Below are 18997 nucleotides of genomic sequence, written 5' to 3' on the forward strand. Positions count from 1 at the left end.
CTTTTTTCTCGAAATTTAACAACTTTAATCTCGAGATGGTTTTATTTTTTTATTATTGCTTGGCCCTAATCCTCTTCCGTACTTTATTCATTTTTCATTGTTAAAAATATTTTTTCAGTTATTTATTTATATTTAATTCTAATTTTCTATTCTTTTTACTTTTAAATAGCTACTATTATTGATTTAAATAATGTAACTAGTTGTGCAAAAAAGTCACGAGGTTTTTTTTATTTATTTATTTTATTTATTTATATGTGTAGTTCTCCTCCTCTCCGCTGGTGGTCGCTCATCACTCCGCACATTTCGCCTCCAAACACACGAGCAAACGTACCACGTGCTCCTCCACATGTGTTCGGCATGGCGAACTGGACTCAGGAGGACGGTGCAGCGGAGCCCGTCAAAAACCCCGCGGACGTGGCACCGATAGCGCAGATATCTAGTGGAAATGTCACGGCCAGACCCGACGAGATTTCTGCGGTGGTTCCGTGTCTTATTCCGTCGTTCGCGGACGCGGTGAAGCTGCTGAACGCGAGTTACTCGTGTCTGGTGCTGGACACTCAACGCAGGCACATCGCGCTGCCGCCCGTCTACCTGCGAAAGAAGCGGAGCGGCATACAGGAGGAACTCAACGCTGAACTGCTCAAATACTCGGGCAGGTAAAACGATAGGCTTGAAAGGAAATACCATGGTAAATTATGGTAATGTAGCCGTAGTGCTCTCACTATAATAGTAGAGTCAATAAAACCATAATATTATCATGTTACCTTTAAAATACTCCAAGTGTGTCGTTGCTGCTGCTTGATGGAAATCAATCACATTTATATGCAGAGCTGGGTAGATTACTTATGAATTGTAATCAGCTACTGATTACAAATTATATAACACAATTTGTAATCAGTAATATAATGTCTTTAGATTACACATTTTTGGTAAAGTAATCTGACTACTTTTGGATTACATTTAGATTACTTTTGTGCTAACCATTATCTGATGTCACACATATTGTAGGATAATCTTGTACTATTTTGACAGATACAAAAAAATATATATTCCAAAAAATATTCACCAACAAGAGCCTCAACAGATTCTTTTTAAAGTGCAATGAATGGACAGTTTCAAAACAATAACACTAATGTACATGTTAGTGTTTGCTGATAGTAACATTTATCTTATGATTTTAAAATATATTTACTCAAAATTAAGTAAATTTAGAAAACAGCAACATTTAAAAACATGAAATTCACCGCAATATCACTGCTACGTCAAATATTCAATCTGTATTTCATATATAATTATTATTATTTCATATATATTCATCTATATTTCATAGATATTTCCCCTTCACTGCCAGATAAACTTGAAGAATCACGAACGTATATAAGCGGCAGGTTTATTATGAAAAAACTTTACTGTTAAAAAAATGAAAAATTAGGGAATCAATGAGTTGTGAACAACTTACTGTCATTTTGTAAATAATATATAACCATGTAATCCATAAAAAAGTAACTGTAGTTTGATTACGAGTATTTTAAAAAGTAGTTGATTTTTGGGATCTGATTACGTAATCCAGATTACTCGCAATCCATTACTACCCAGCTCTGTTTATATGATACTCTAATACCAAGTATTGCCACTTTGATAGATTCCATAAAAACAGTAATAACATTGCACTGTTTTTTGTAAAGTTGTCCTACTTAAAGTCTAGTACAGATACTGTTAACTTATAAAGACAGAATAGGACCCTTGCACATGTAGTGCACTAGTTTTGACTTCCATGAAGTTTACTGTGTTATTGTGTGGAAATTGATCACTTATTACAGTTACAAATTTATTAAACTGATAATTATCTTTTCTGCTGCAAAATATAACATTTTGAAGCTTTATTTTGGTCATGCTTAAAGACCTCCATCCGAAGACAGTTATATTTTTTTTGTGTAAAATATTATTTACAAAATATTGTTTTTATTAGATTATTATTCTTTTCTATTTACTGTAGTACTGTACTGTAAGATGTATTATTTTATGTATTTTAATCAAATGTTTTGTTTATTTTAATATAATTTTTATTTATTTAGCTTAAAGGGGACCTATAATGCCCCTTTTCACAAGATGTAATATACGTCTCTGGTGTCTCTGTGAAGTTTCAGCTCAAAATCCCCCACAGATCATTTATTATAGCTTGTCAAATTTGCCCTTATTTGTGTGCGAGCAAAAACACACCATTTTTGTGTGTGTCCCTTTAAATGCAAATGAGCTGCTGCTCCCGCCCCCTTTCCAGAAGAGGGAGGAGCTTTAACAGCTCAACAACAACAAAGCTGGAGAATCTCACGCAGCCAAAATGAGGATTGTCAGTAACGGTGTTCAGCCTTACATTGTTCAAACCGGAGTCGACACTGATGGAGAGACTCAGGAAGAAGTTACAACTTTTAGACGTTTCTGAATGGTTAGTGGATAAATTGATGTAGTTGCTGTGGAGTTGATTCAACTCATCGAATAGCATGTGTCGTCATGTTCATCTTTTTTTCGTTGAATTGACCCTCGTTTGTGAAGCAGTCTGGCGTAAAATGACGTCATGACAACAACACTCTACTACAACAACTTTTCCTCTTCTCTAAAACAGCCCAACATGGCCCCGCCCCCTTTGTTGTGTGTTCTTGGGGCGGGGTTTATTTAAATTTTGGGGTTTGTGATGTTATCAACCTAGGAAGAAGCTCGTTGTAGTCTGTACAAGCCATTTCTTGTAGTCCTTAACTCTTGGTAAAATCATGGTAAAAACTCTTGCACCCAACTGAAACTTCTATATGAACAACATTTATTAATATAGATTCAGACTAAGCAATTTAACAGGCCTTTGCTTTCTGGTTTTACAGTCTGAATGGCGTTCCCATGGCGTATGACAACATTAAAATCATAGGACAGCATGGAGATATTTATGACGATCAGGGATTCATTCACCTCAACATCGAGGCGTCGTTCGTGATCTTCCAACCGACGAAAGGATCGAAGCTTGTGGTATGATTCACAAGATCTTCATGAGCTGGAGATCATGTTCTGTGCAAGATTATGAATACATTCTTATGTTTGCTCTGCCTGAAGATGTTTCATGTCACTTAGGGTGTGATTAATAAAATGGGAATGAGTCACGTGGGCTGTCTGGTCCACGGCTGCTTCAATGCGTCTGTGATGAAGCCCAGTCAGATGAGCCTAGAGCAGTGGAGGGACTCCGGCCTGAGTGTCGGACAAAGCCTGGAGTTCGAGGTCTTCCAGCTGGACGCAGACACTGCAGGTGTTCTTCTGATCAAAGGAGGGCTGCTGGAATCCAGGTACGTTGATCTGACCGTCTGATGCATATTCACACAGGGGTGATGTAAGGAAACTTAATTCTGTAGGGAATTTAGGTTTGAAATATATCAGATGTATGTTTCTAACATTTAAATGCTGACTAATTACTTTTCATGACAGGATTATGATAATAATGAAGACATAACAAATATGTAAAATAGTGCATATATTTATTATCAAAATGTTCCTTTGAAGAGTTATTTATCTAGATATTACTATTGAGTTTGACATTAAATAACTTTTCTGAGGTAAATGTAACGTTAGGCGCAAATTTTATTTGTTTTCACCAAGTGTGATTCAATTTCACATTTGAAGACACTAATGATGTCCGACAACGGTCTCATAAATTGTTTTTCTAAATGCTCAAATCATGACAGAAATCCCCGGCACTTTTCAGGCTTCTAACCACAGCTGCAGTGACACAATGACTTTACTGATTGGCTCTTTAATTTAGAAGGCGGAGCTTATTCCGCCACATTGTGCGTTGCACTTTCTCCCATTCAAAGCACCATCTTTGTATACCTGAAGTCTTTGCTGGCACACCATAAAAAGTAATTCAGGGGACCTGTTACGACAACTTAAATAAATGCATGATTGCAAGTCAGAAATTATAATTTATTGTTTTAATTAAAACTTAAGTTGGAAACATTATTTTGTAGAGTTCTGTTAACATTATAATGGTGATCATTACATCAATTTAATATCATCTTTAATTTAAACTAAAATTTTCTTGTTAATTGGCTTTAACAAAAAAAATAGGTTGTTGTAACTTAATGAAATTGTCTTGATAACTTCAGAAATTAGGCAGTGGATTTCTAGTTCCCAGCATGCTTTGCATTTGGACTGGATAAGGAGAATAAATGTTGAAATTAAGTGTAAATTTCTTTGTTTTTAGTGAAGGGAATTTCTTTGTTTTCCACTCGTCCTGGAAAACCTTGAAAACCTGGAAAATTGATGACACATGGAAAATTAGAGAAAATGTAAAATGTCCTGGAAAATCTTGTTGTTGTTCTGGAAAATTATTTTTTAAAAAGTTCCTGGGTTTTTCTTTAGTAAAGTTTATCACTGTTTATTATCTTCCGGAATCTGGCAGTGAGGTGTGGGAGTTTATGTTTAGTCCATCTCTTATCCTGAAAAGTCCACCTTGCAAAGATATGATGATCTTCACAAACTTACTGCCAAAAAAATAGATCTTTGCATCCGTAGTTAATTAATGGCAATAAACGCCACTGAATAAAAAACAAAACAAAAGTAACCTACTTTTTATCTCACAATTTGATCTCACAAAAAATGTTCTCGCAATTGAGAGTTTACATAATTGTGATATAAGCTCGCAATTGCGAGGAAAAAAGTCAGAATTGCGAGTTTATATCATATTATATTATATTTTTCCTCGCAATCATGACTTTTCTGGCATTTGACAGTTTATATCTTGCAATTCTTACTACTTTTCTTAAAATTGTGATATGTAAACTTGCAATTGCGGGAAAAACCCCCACAGAATAGCGAGATAAGTCACAATTACCTTTTTTATTTGTTATTCTGTTAGTGGAAGCAATCTTTCATAGTCATAATGTATGATTAAGAGCTCATATTAAAAACTGATTTTATAGTTAAGTCATGGCAATAGACTGTAGCTACACCTTTTAAAGACTTAGAGAGCTATAATATATTACTTTAGGACGTAATCCCAGTCTTTTATTCCCATTGTTGTAAAATAAAAAAAATGTCCTGGAAAATGATTGCTGAAAAAGAGTGGGAACCCTGGTTAGTGTTCACTGCTGTTATGTTTGACAGTTAAAAGAGTTTCTGTAATGTTGAAGTTTTAATACATGAAGGTAAACACTACATTGACTGCGCTAATGCCAGTGACATGTAATGTCTTACTTGTTCATTAAATATACATGTTAAACAACTTATGTGCTTTGATAGCTGTGGGTTTGAACTGAAATAGATAAGATTAATTGGTTCCAGGGCTCTCAACTCCAGTAGTTGATTACTTTTTTTGAGTAATCAACTTAAAAATTTGTGTTTATGCTACAAATTAAGTTCCTATAACTCTATGTAGCTTATCGGTTGAATGTAAATTCACTCAAAGTTGTCATATCTCAAAAAAATTGATGCAAACTGTTAATTTTTTATGTTTTTGAGACAGCACATTATTGTAGTAGTATTGTAGAGTGTAGTAAAGAGGAAGAGATGATTGGTTCACGTGACGCTTGAACTGTGCCTTTAAACAATCACTGTTTCACTCAATGATTTCAGCCCTCCAAAACCATTTAGGCCAAAACTGAAAATGCATTTTTTTTTTGCTGTTTCAGCCCAAAAATTTCAGTGCATCACTAAATTAAATGTTAGTCAGATGATTTTAACCTTTCGAGACATTCGAGGAACCACGAGTGACATTTTGACCAGACTTTATGCTAATACATGATTTATGCATGTTTCATTTACTAACAACAAAATGTTGGTGATTTTTCAGAGTGCAAGAGCTTTTGGGCCAGACCGAACAAAGGGAATCCACTGTAGAATCAGCTACAGAACCAGAGGCCACAGAAGACACGACCGACAGTCCAAAACCCAAGAAGAAAAAGAAGAAAGACAAGCGCGAGAAGGAGTCTGCGGTGGACGAGTCTGTGAACGGCAGCAGCCTGCAGCAGCCGTCAGAAAACAACGAAACCACTGTGGACACAATGGAGGTGGACTCCAATTCAAACAGACATCACAAAGAGAAAAAGAAGAAGAAAAAAGACAAACGACAGGAGTCGGATGAAATCTTGCCCTCTGAACTCCCGGTGAGCGACTCCAGTGGGTATATCAGTGATAAAACCAGCAGAAAGAGAGCGGCGGAGAGTGAAGACAGACTGCAGGACGACTCAGAAATAATGTCTCCTGCTAAAAAGAAGAAAAAGAACAAGTGATTTCTGTCACAGAGCATTTAATGAACTCAAAACTTTGTGTGATTTATTTTTACAGAATATAATAAATGCTTTTTCCTCTGGAGTATTTGCATTTTTACCTGAAGAGGGCAGCATCACTCTTAGAAAGAAAGATTCAATTGGGGTTCTTTATAGAAAAATAAGGGTTTTGACTCAATTTTAAAGAATGCTTTATGCCAAAAAGTTTCTATTTAAAGGAGAAATGTCTTAAATGATTGCATAATACATTCATACCCATTAAGGTTATTTCAATTTTTGTTAGTGATAATGTTTACAAGCCACTTGATTCATAAAACTGAACTAATATTAAGTGAATCAAAATGAAATTAGCTAAAACTAAATCCATATGATAATCCCACGATGAGAACTCCTATATAAAACCTTTTCTTCTAAGAGTGCATATAAGTTCCTTTTGCTGTTACACACGCAGCTTTTCCCAAATTTGCTGTTAAACACACAGCTTTTGTTGTCAAATTAAATTGAGGAAAAATCCATAAGTATCCCTTATTTAGACTTTTATGCTTATGGTAAAATAAAGGAACAATCTCTTATTAAAAAAAAAAAAAAAAGTGGTTTATAGTTTTAGTTTAGTTTATTGCTCATAGTATTTTAAACCGATTTAACACAAAAGATTACAAAAGAAACTTCTAACTTGTAACATCTCTTAATGTTTCTGCCAACATCATGTGAAGGTTTTTCCCTTTCCAACATTTAATGTTGTAAATATAAAATTCCTGTTTTTACATGCTCAGGTTTTGAATACACTAAGCGGATCCAAACCTCAGGAACTTTTTTACTTCAAGAACCACAGAAAATTCCTTACTGTAAAATCTGGTGTCAGAATACGACCACCATTCTGACCCTGTTATTGGTGAGATTATGTGTGTAGGAATTGGAGTTGATTGTTTTTGCTGCACATGAGAATTATGTATCATTTACCTTTTGTGCAGATTATTTTTGTCATAATTTTGTTTAAAAATCTGAATTAAAAAGGAATTTCACACATAATGACATGAATACAAAAGCATGTAAACTGGTTTGGAATCTTTAATTATTAATATGTAGTTAAGCAGTTATGTTTTAAAATTGTATAATAATTGAAAAATCTTTGTCCATTTAATCAAGTGTAGTATTGTACAACCAACATGCAGGAAGCACAAAGATGCAAAACAAAAATGTTGATTTTTGTGTGTGATTATTTTTTGATTATAGGTCCGTAAATGTAGTTTTGTTGAAGTTGCTCCAAGTTTCGTTGCATTTAAAAATTACTAGTAAATTTGATATGTTGGGGGGGGGAGGGGGGGAGGGGGGGGGGGAGCAAAAGATTTAAGTGCCTGAAAAAAAGAGTGCCTTAAAATGCTCTAAATCATTTTGCAATGTATATTGAATAACTCCCTTAAGTTTGATTTAAAATATTTTGGTATTTATTATTTGTAAGTTTTTTTTTTTGTTTAAATGTATTCTGATTGACATTACTGTGGGTGTGTTTAATAGTGATAATGCCTGTTTGAAGAGGTATAATAATTTAATGTGCAAAATTTTGTTGTCATGTGACACATCATGTGACACAGGAGGAAATCAATACATTATCAGTCCTTCCAAAACGTGTTTTGTCTTTCCTGATTCACTATGCTATTATTTTATATTTTAGACCTGTCGGGATGGTTTTCACGGGAAATTGCATACATACGTCACCCATGCGTGTCTCACTTTGATCAAAGTCCCTTTCCAGGAAAATCTGTTGACTTGGCGGCCATATTTGCAACGCCTCCGGGCAGCTACATCGGGCATCCAAGACCAAATCCTATCTATTGGAACGGGGGAATTCTGAAATCTCATAAACTGCTTGGCGAACTCACAATTAAATACCATATTTCAAATCGGCAGCAAATTTCTGACATGAACTGTCCCATAAATTTTGCTCAAATAGTGTTAAAAAAGCTAATTTTTCAGGCTAGACCAGCCAATGCGCATGTGCAGTACTAATCGAAAGTCTCATGTTTCTTTGGGAACCGGAGCTTCTAACAGCTGCTGCAGTGACAATGACTTTACCAATCAGCGATTGGCTCTTTTCGGAAAAGGCGGGATGTATTCTGCCATATTGTTTGTTGCAGTTTCTCCAATTCATAATTAATAGGAGTGAACCTTCTTTATCTATAGTATTTGATGCATATGGTGTGGGAGTGGCATAGGTTAGTTGTCACAACAAGCTAGAAATGTTGACATGAAGCAGCTACATCTTGAAACTCCGAACAGAGGAGAGTCTGCTGATAAAAAGAGAAGCAACAGAGCTCGTAATAAAACAAGAATCAACACTGGTTTGGATTTTCGGAAATGGCGAGAATTGAGGGATTTGAAATGTTGTGAGCAACATTGAGATGGCGTTTTATCACTCAATAGGTGAGTAAGGTATTTTATAGAAGAGATAAACTGCTATATGAGTTCACTGTAAATCAAAAGCATTATCTATTATGAAGAGTCATATTCATCGAAACAATTTTCTTCCACAAAATGCATAAGTTTTGTTTTGTATCCACTAGAGGGCCAAAAGTTTCCTAGTGTACCTTTAAAAAAATCAGATAATTTAATCTTTTACGAAATGGAAACACTAGTTTAGGTTGTTGGATGTCAAAATAACTTAATATTTGTCAAAATATAACTATAAAAAGTTTTATTTTTGAAGCTGTATTTGAAAATAATGATAGAAAATAATGACTCATTCATGATATTTCCATGAAAAACATTTCCTGAAAATGATGCAAGATTTTTCCAAACCACAGGAAAACAACATTTTTTAGATGCTTTGATGATTTCTCAGACATTCTTATTTGTCATTGACCCTTGACCAGTTCTTATTCTCAGGTATTGCAGAAGAGTCAACGGATGTCTGGTTCAGATGCCTGATTCCCGCTTGATTCCTGTAATGTCTTGGACTGCTCGATACTGCAATCCCAAACGTGAAGGTGTTTGTGGGAAAGTTCTCCTCCTCTCTGAGTAAGTGTGTGTCATGGGAAAAACGTTTGAGCATCGGTACAGTAAATCAGAGACCTTTGCTGAAGGTTTCTGAGATCTTCAGCCAGAGCGGCCCTTCTTTTATCACGCCAGATTCCGGCGGCACGTCTGGGTGTGAGGGAAAGATCTGAACCTGGACACGTTTCAGTTTCAAGTCAGCTGGGATTATGTCCAGACTGATACATTTAGCTTTTCTTTTGCCCCTTTTGTTTGACTAGACAAAGTGAGTCTATTTCACAGCTTCAGGGGAGTTTGGATCTCTCGTCCTGAAGGATCCAGGGAGCTCCGTGGGAGGTGCCGGCTCAGATCGTGGCCAGAAAAGCTCATAGTTTGAATTGTTCTCACTTAGTTTTTCCATGGTTGGGAGTGCGGTGATTCGGTGTGGGGGTGAGAACGTGACATTTTGTCGGTTTTATTAGGCCTTCACTTCTGATAAGTGGCCCTCATGCTCATGAGGTAAATTATTTCTTTTTGAGGTTATACGGGGTGTAAGACAAACCAAAGCTCATTCAGAGTCTGATATTCAGTGTCTCTGAAAGCAAACGAGAACATGCACTCTTTACTCTTGTAAATGATTTTCTTGCAGAGAATATATTCTCTTTGTCTGACCACATGTCATTATTTTTCTGAATTAAAGGAGACCTATAATGCTACTTTCACAAGATGTAATATAAGTCTCTGGTGTCTCCAGAGTGTTTAGAGTTATTCTGAGTTATGTCAGAGTTATTATAGCTTGTTAAATTTGCCTCTATTTGGGTGTGAGCAAAAACACGCCGTTTTTGTGTGTGTCCCTTTAAATGCAAATGAGCTGCTGCTCCAGAAGAGGGCGGAGCTTTAACAGCTCAACAACAACAAAGCTGGAGAATCTCACGCAGCCAAAATGAGGATTGTCAGTAACGGTGTTCAGCCTTACATTGTTCAAACCGTAGTCGACACTGATGGAGAGACTCAGGAAGAAGTTACAACTTTTAGACGTTTCTGAATGGTTAGTGGATAAATTGATGTAGTTGCTGTGGAGTTGATTCAACTCATCCACTAGCATGTGCCGTCATGTCAACATACACTCCTCAAAAAATGTTCTTTATTGGCAATGATGGTTCCACGAAGAACCTTTTAGCATCCATGGAATCTTTCCATTCCACAAAAGGTTCTTTATAGATTTTTAAAATGTTCTTCACACTAAGAAAAACTGGTTGTTTTAAGAACTGATCACTGAAAGGATCTTCTACGGTTCTTCTATGTCATCACTGTGGAAAACCCCCTTTTGGAACCTGTATTTTTAAGAGTGTACGCTGTGTTTATTTTTACAGCGATTGCATTCGCGCCATAAATAAACCCACAGACTCTTTCTGTAGTGCAGCCAAAACGTGCATGATATTCTTCTTCACTTTTTATCATCTCCAGTTTTTAATTTCCTGGCAGATATCTTCATTTCCTGCGTCTTAGTTTGTTAATTAATTGATGCAACAAGCCTGAGTTGTCATAAATCTGTGCCCTCCTGTCACCCCAATGTTTTGTATAGCTGATAATGACCCAGAATAACCCATCCCGTCTGCCAGATCAGACTCCCAGCGTTCAGGCTCAGTTTAGGCTCTCCAGGTCATTTTGTACCTGTCGGGAAGGGTTGACTCATCATAGTGCGCAGACTAAACTAAACCACTGAGTATTCCCAAACGCCTGAGGTTTTTAGTATTTAACTAGTCAAATTCCCCATGGATTACACTCATCCCTCTTGTGTCTCCATAGAGACAGCACTGTTTTGGATGGGCTCATGTTTAATGCCACTTGAGTGGGTTTTTAATTCAAAGACATGCTAACAAAAACAATCACTGAATGGTTAGAGAGTTCTTCGGATGCCGTACGTTTGTCTTTGATGTTGGTTTGTAGAGGCCGTCCTCAGAGAGCAGACAGGAAGTGAGTTACATTAGAATCCGCTTGATTGTTGATTTGTGGCGCAAGCGGCTGATTGGTTGTTTGTTACGACTGGACCACATTCATTAGAATCCCTCCCGCACCACCCAGACTACTATGAGCATGTTTATCTGGTCCATTTTTGACATTTAAAGTATTACTAACATTTTGAGCTGTGTGAGTGTAGAGCCTGAGGGATTTCCATTTTCCATTCTCTCTCCTTCTGTTTTAACGTTATACACTCTATCTATCTATCTATCTATCTATCTATCTATCTATCTATCTATCTATCTATCTATCTATCTATCTATCTATCTATCTATCTATCTATCTATCTATCTATCTATCTATCTATCTATCTATCTATCTACACTCTAAAAAATGCTGGGTTAAAAACAACCCAAGTTGGGTTGAAAATGGACAAACCCAGCAATTGGGTTGTTTTAACCCAGCGTTTGGGTTAAATGTTTGCCCAACCTGCTGGGTAGTTTTATTTAACTCAACTATTGTTTAAAAATTACTGTATTGTTTAATTAAAATTAACCCAAAGTATGTTGGAAATGAACATTTATTAATGTTCAATGAATAATTATTAAACAATAAACATTTATTAAATTGCTTATTAATAAATTTATATTAATAAACTATTAAATTATTACATTTATATTAATAAAATATTAAAACTTATTAATAAACATTCACCTTTTGTCTATTATTGTTGTCTCTAATTGCATCTTGTTTTTAATTTCCCAACTATTCTGGGTTCATTTTATGCTAGCCATATAGCAATTTTTAAACAATAGTTGAGTTAAATAAAACAACCCAGCAGGTTGGGCAAACATTTAACCCAACCGCTGGGTTTGTCCATTTTCAACCCAACTTGGGTTGTTTTTAACCCAATTAATCTATCTATCTATCTGATTTTTCCACTCCTGACTTTCCTCTTAAGCATGGTAAGATCACTAAAACGCATGATCTCACATCATTTATCTGTAGAATTCGAACCTTCAAATGAATCTCCGCATTTGATGTTCTTCAGTATTATGGCTGGCGGATCTCAGAGACAGACGTCTGCCAACACGAGTGACATAAGACAGCTGACTGAGATTTATGTGCATCTGCAGAGATGACAGAGATGACAGAGATGGGTGGAGAGGATTTGGAGAGATGTTCGTTTGGACCGCCGTGTTGTTGGCGTCCCGGATGGGTTCTAGAGGAGCGGCACGCACACCCTGCCGCGGGGATGAACACGCTAATTGGCCCTGGCTCTCCTACGTATCCTGTGTCAGACTTTCCAGGCGGACGGGCTTTGAACCACACACATGAAAGCAGCAGGGATTTATGGGAAATGGTCGTCGGTTCTGACGTGTGGGTCCAGACGCGCTGACACACCCCTCACGGGCCCCCTGGACCCACTGCCGTCTACCCCCCACGCTAATTAGTGATTTGTAAGCAGTTCTGCTCCGGCTTTCCAAGCTCCCAGCACTGGAAAGTCATAAAAGTAAAAGACAGAAGAAGAAAAAAAAACAGTTAAGTGTTCTAACAGCCTGACCGGCTCGCACAACACGGGCCCGTATCTTGGCTAAAATAGTGGGATTGAATCATATCAAAGGGTCACTGACATCCATGAAATCTTTTTATGGCTTTTTCAAAGGCATTTCTGGGAAATTTATTGGCCTGTTGGCACCTCTGTTTTTTTACTTACATACTTTGACACATAGATTTCCCCAGATGAGTCCAAAATGCTTTGTTTACCAAACATCTCATTTAGGTATTATTTCAAAACTGTGTTTGGGTTGAAATGTGTTTTGTAGGAGATATATTAAACATAAGTGGGGTTTGCTAAGGGAAGCATCACTTATACCGCTCAAAAGTTTGTAATAATTACGATTTTCTAAGACATTTATTTAATCAAAATAACAGTAATATTGTGGAAAAAAACCCTATGTGAAAATATTTTAAACTGTAATTTATTCCTGTGATCAAAGCTGAATGTTCAGCATGATTACTCCAGTCTTCAGTGTCACATGATCCTTCAGAATTCAGTCTGATATTCTGATTTGCTGCTCAAGAAACATCTATGATTATTATGCATGTTGAAAACAGTTGTGCTGTTTTTCCCCCCACTTATTTTATTCAGAAAAGTTCCCTGTCAGCACTTGTAACTGTAGATGTCCATGTAGTTAAAGGTGACTTTTAGCTTACTGTAAGTCCTGGAGATCTTATCTGGTTCCTCACTGGGGCCGTTTGAGTATTTTAACTCTGAAATCATTGCTAAAGGAAATGTGTGTGTGTGTGTGTGTGTGTGTTGATGACAGTTCACAAGAGGGCGTAAATGTGCTGTAGCACACACATGTGAACGTCTCAAAGAGAAAAGTGCTCAAACTAGATTTTTGCCCGCTTACAAGCATCTTTAGCACTGTTTAAATCTCCAGAGCACGAGATTATTCTGTCATTTCTCTCCTAGTTACCAAGACAAAAGCTTTATTTTAAGGAGCAAATATCATAAATATCATAATAAAAAAGGTTTCTGCCAAAGCTCTTCTCATCCATTTACATTTTCTGCAAATTGAAACTGTCAAGTGATGTTTTCAAGAAGACTTGGAGCATATGATTTGAATCAATCAGACTATATTTATTGGACTATTTACTATATATTTTATTTTATTTGCACTTATGCATATTGAAACTGGCATGTCAGTTTTCCAAGGCTTGGAAAATATACTGCATAGGTCAAGTTTATTTTTTAATGTTATTTTATTTTATTTTATTTACACTTCTGCATTTTGAAGTCAGTTGGACTGTTTTTATTAGACTGTTTATTTATTTACTTGTTTATTTATTTTACACTTCTGTGTACATCACTCTTTCCATGAAGACTGGAAATGTACTGTATGAGTCAATTGTACTATTATATGGACTTTTTTTTCTTTTTTTTTTTCTTATTATTTTATTTTATGTCAGAGAATTTTATTTTATTATTTTTATTTATTTATTTTTATTTTAGAGAATTGTATTTTTATTTTATTTTATTATTTATATATATATATATATATATATATATATATATATATATATATATATATATATATATTTTTTTTTTTTTTTTTTTTTTTAAATGTTTATTTAAAAGAGCAGAATGGATTCTTTAAAGTTTTTCTTCGTGTGTCCCAGAGCAGAAAGTCATGCGGGTTTGGAACAACATGAGTGTGAGAAAATAGTGAAAGAGTTTTTGCTGTGCTCATTGCATTTGCTTATCTTTTTTTATCTCAACGCTGCTGTTATATTCTCAGGTTTACCATGGTTTTGTTTGGTTTCCATGACACACTGCCCAGCTCTCGTCTCCTGGGGTTTCTGCCGCAGTGACACGGGGCAATACCTGCGTCTGACTTTTCTGCCATCAGCCCACCCCGGTGTCTGTGTCATAGTCTTCTTGCACACGTCCCACTGGTGTGAAAACCACTGTGTGTCATTTCAAAATAATCCTGCATATAACGTTACAGCAATATCATCCTGCGCTGTACCTACCACAGTCGCTCTTGAGTGATGACACAAATAAACAGCCCCTCCTGCCGCTGGAGAGAGCCGTGACTGGCCTATGTTTTGTTTTAAAGTGACTTTTTTCCATATTGCATTTGTTGACATTTCCCTCCTTTTCCAATGTAGTTTTAATGCATGTTTTTCTCCACAAGGGCCCGACCACAGTTTTAGCGGCCTGTCTCGGTCTCCTGTACCTCTGCCAACTCTACTAAATTAATTGAACCTTCTAATCTGCAGGAATTCAATGGTTTTAAAGATGTCTAGACAAAGCTTAATTGTGTCAAAAGCACCTCGTAGCGCTGATGCACAGTGCGGTAGCTAGATTTTTACATATTTATAAAGAAAATGTGACTGGTTTGCCCCTGAAAAACTTTTTGTTATGGCGCTAAGATGGTCACCGTGGTGTTGCTATGCAGTTTCTAAGGGGTTTTAAGTTATTCCAAGAAATCTTAAGGTGGTGCCAAGACTCTATAATATGGTTGCTATGATGCTAGAGTGGTTGCCAGGGTGTTGCTATGTGGTTGCTAAGGTGTTTTGAGTGATTCCAAGAAATCTTGAGGTGTTTCAGTGTTGCCAAGTCTCTATAATATGGTTGCTATGATACTCAAGTGGTTGCCAGGGTGTTGCTATGCAGTTGCTAAGGTGTTTTAATGATTCCAATCAATCTTGAGATGTTTCAGTTGTCCCAGATGTCTGTGATATGGTAGCTATGATGAAAAGGTGGTTGCCACGGTATTGCTATGCAGTTTCCAAGGTGTTCTGAGTGATTCCAAGAAATCATGAGGTGTTATATTGGTGCCAAGTCTTTATAATATGGTTGTTATGATGCTAGAGTGGTTGCCACGGTGTTGCTGTGTGGTTGCTAAGGTGTTTTGAGTGATTCCAAGTAATCTTGATGTGTTCCAGTGTTGCCAAGTCTCTATAATATGGTTGCTATGATACTCAAGTGGTTGCCAGGGTGTTGCTATGCAGTTGCTAAGGTGTTCTAAATGATTCCAATCGATCTTGAGATGTTTCAGTTATTCCCAGATGTCTGTGATATGGTAGCTATGATGCAAGAGTGGTTGCCATGGTGTTGCTATGCAGTTTCTAAGGTGTTCTGAGTGATTCCAAGAAATCGTGAGGTGTTCCAGTGGTGTCAATTCTCTATGATGCTCAAGTGGTTGCCAGAGTGTTGCTATGCAGTTGCTAAGGTGTTCTGAGTGATTCCAGTCAACCTTGAGATTTTCCAGTTGTCCCATGTGTCTGTGATATTTTAGTTATGATGCAAGGGTGATTGCCACGGTGTTGCTATGCAGTTGCCAAGGTGTTTTGGGTGATTCTAAGAAATCTTGAGGTGGTGCTATGATATGGTTGCTATGATACTCAAGTGGTTGCCAGGGCATTGCTATGCAGTTGCTAAGGTGTTCTGAGTGATTCCAAACAATCTTGAGATGTTCCAGTGGTGCTAAATCTCTATGATATGGTTGCTATGATGCTAAAGTGGTTGCCAGGGTCTTTCTATATGGATTTACCAAATGAACAGTAGAAAAGTGATGCTTACCTTCAGCATTAGAAATGCAGTAAAATTTATCCTATTTAAATATGCATATGCATTATTAGAGACTGTACAGCATTTCTCTCATTTTTTCCACTCTTGTCCGTGACTGTGGGTGTTTTTCTCTGGAGGTGAACAGAAAGCTCTGGAAGAGTGGAAGATTTATCCGTTCTGCTCGGGAAGGCTGAGGAGAACATAAGAATTCCTCAGCTCTCTGGGGCTCTGGGATCTACGGCACTCCTCTCGTGGAGATATATGCCGGGCCGGAGGGTTGTTCAACCTTTCATTCATTAGAGATGATTTATTGCTGCAGTGCAGATCACTTGGGAAGTTTCCTTCTGTGTTACCCGGCCTGTAGGAGCAGCACACTTCATGTGTAGCATATAGTAACATGCGATTTATATGCAAATGTGAGCTTGTAGATTCTTGTTAAGATTTTAATCCACAGGAAGAAATATCTAACTCATTTGTTTCCCTGCAGTGAGATTAAATAGAGAGCAAATGGAAACTTGCTTAAGTCTACAGCTTTCTCAGATGTTCAGAAAGACACCAGAAGGTCTTTACAATGCCTCAAAGTGTGTACAGATCTGCCATCTCATTATTTTATAGCTTTATACTCTTACTGTATGACAATGTCTTTTTGTTTTATTTGTATTTGACCTTATAGGAGTTTTAGAAGCAGTATCTGAGAAAAGGTTGATCCTTACATGATGCACACATTTAATATTACATTACTGAGTCTTTTGAGAGTCAACACAGTGTGTGTATGTGTGTGACAGTTGTTTGGTTGACAGGCTATGCTAACACACCTCTGTTTTCTTCATTTCTTTCTCATCCCTGCACCATGGCCCCTAGACGGAGACGTCACACTGAGAAAGAGGCTCCTGGGAGAACCGGCCCCGCGTTGGTGCCCAATAAACCAAACGTTCAGCCTCAGCTAATGATTTAGAGCAGCAGCCTTTAGATTATTACCAACACCGGCCTCAATTTGTTTATTGAAAAGAGAGATTTGAATCTCCTAACCTGAAATATTAAACTTATCCTGCTAAAAAAAAAAGAAAAGAAACAAAGGGCTGGTATGTTGGCTGGTTTTAAAAGGATTTTGGCCTCTTTTCAGATGAAAAAAATGTCAGGCTAGAAGATCCAGACAAGCAAAACATCTCAGACTGGTTTAAGCTGACTTTTGTTTTATTTTTTAATGGTATTTTTAATTTTTATATTTTATTTTTATTTTTTAAAAATTTCATAGATCAGCAAACCATCTTAGCTTTTATTTTATTTTATCTTTATTATTTTAAATTATTTTATTTTATTTTATTTTATTTATAAAAATAGACAAGCAAACCATCTTTGTCCATTTTCATCTCTATTTTTTTATTTTATTTTATTTTATTTTATTTTATTTTATTTATTTATAAAAATAGACCAGCAAACCATCTTTGGCCAGTTTCATCTCTATTATTTTATTTTATTTTATTTTATTTTATTTTATTTTATTTTATTTTATTTTATTTTATTTTATTTTATTTTATTTTATTTTATTTTATTTAAAATAGACCAACACACCATGTATGACCTGTTTCACCTTTATTTTATTTTATTTTATTTTATTTTATTTTATTTTATTTTATTTTATTTTATTTTATTTTATTTTATTTTATTTTATTTATAAAAATAGACCAGCAAACCATCTTTGGCCAGTTTCATCTCTATTATTTTATTTTATTTTATTTTATTTTATTTTATTTTATTTTATTTTATTTTATTTTATTTTATTTTATTTTATTTTGTTTTATTTAAAATAGACCAACACACCATCTATGACCTGTTTCATCTCTATTATTTTATTTTATTTTATTTTATTTTATTTTATTTTATTTTATTTTATTTTATTTTATTTTATTTAAAATAGACCAACACACCATGTATGACCTGTTTCACCTTTATTTTATTTTATTTTATTTTATTTTATTTTATTTTATTTTATTTTATTTTATTTTATTTTATTTTATTTTATTTATTTTATTTATAAAAATAGACCAGCAAACCATCTTTGGCCAGTTTCATCTCTATTATTTTATTTTATTTTATTTTATTTTATTTTATTTTATTTTATTTTATTTTATTTTATTTTATTTTATTTTATTTTATTTTGTTTTATTTAAAATAGACCAACACACCATCTATGACCTGTTTCACCTTTATTTTATTTTATTTTATTTTATTTTATTTTATTTTATTTTATTTTATTTTATTTTATTTTATTTTATTTTATATGGACCAACAAACCATCTCTGGCCAGTTTCATCTTTATTTTTTATTTTATTTGAAATGGACCAACAAACCATCTCTGGCCAGTTTCATCTTTATTTTTTATTTTATTTGAAATGGACCAACAAACCATCTCTGGCCAGTTTCATCTTTATTTTTTATTTTATTTGAAATGGACCAACAAACCATCTCTGGCCAGTTTCATCTATTTTATTTTATTTTATTTTATTTTATTTTATTTTATTTTATTATTTTATTTTATTTTATTTTATTTTATTTTATTTTATTTTATTTTAAATAGACCAGTAAACCATCTGTTTTTTGTTTTGTTTTGTTTCGTTTCGTTTTGCAAGCCCTGCATTGTTTGTGCTACCAACATAAATGAAGATAATATTGGATGTTTATGAGACCAGAATATTACAGTAACTTGAGGGTGTACTCCTTT

The 18997-nt window shown here is 35.2% G+C and overlaps 1 protein-coding gene across 1 annotated transcript; it reads left to right on the forward strand.

Moving 5' to 3' along the window:
- Positions 1-325: 325 nt before the first annotated feature.
- polr1f (RNA polymerase I subunit F) lies at positions 326-7565 on the forward strand. Its single transcript, XM_067411363.1, has 4 exons — positions 326-656; positions 2871-3012; positions 3115-3323; positions 5825-7565. Exons 1-4 carry the CDS (start codon positions 358-360, stop codon positions 6261-6263), a joined length of 1089 nt encoding a protein of 362 aa, XP_067267464.1. The 5' UTR covers positions 326-357; the 3' UTR covers positions 6264-7565.
- Positions 7566-18997: the final 11432 nt, after the last annotated feature.

The sequence above is a fragment of the Chanodichthys erythropterus genome, chromosome 15, assembly GCF_024489055.1.
Source record: "Chanodichthys erythropterus isolate Z2021 chromosome 15, ASM2448905v1, whole genome shotgun sequence".
NCBI classification, from domain to species: domain Eukaryota; kingdom Metazoa; phylum Chordata; class Actinopteri; order Cypriniformes; family Xenocyprididae; genus Chanodichthys; species Chanodichthys erythropterus.

Excerpts from the sequence above, each read along its gene's own strand:
- polr1f (XM_067411363.1), top strand. The coding sequence starts at position 358 with ATGGCGAACTGGACTCAGGAGGACGGTGCAGCGGAGCCCGTCAAAAAC. Across the intron at positions 657-2,870 it reads CTGCTCAAATACTCGGGCAG|TCTGAATGGCGTTCCCATGG; the intron begins GTAAAACGATAG and ends CTGGTTTTACAG. Across the intron at positions 3,324-5,824 it reads GGAGGGCTGCTGGAATCCAG|AGTGCAAGAGCTTTTGGGCC; the intron begins GTACGTTGATCT and ends GTGATTTTTCAG.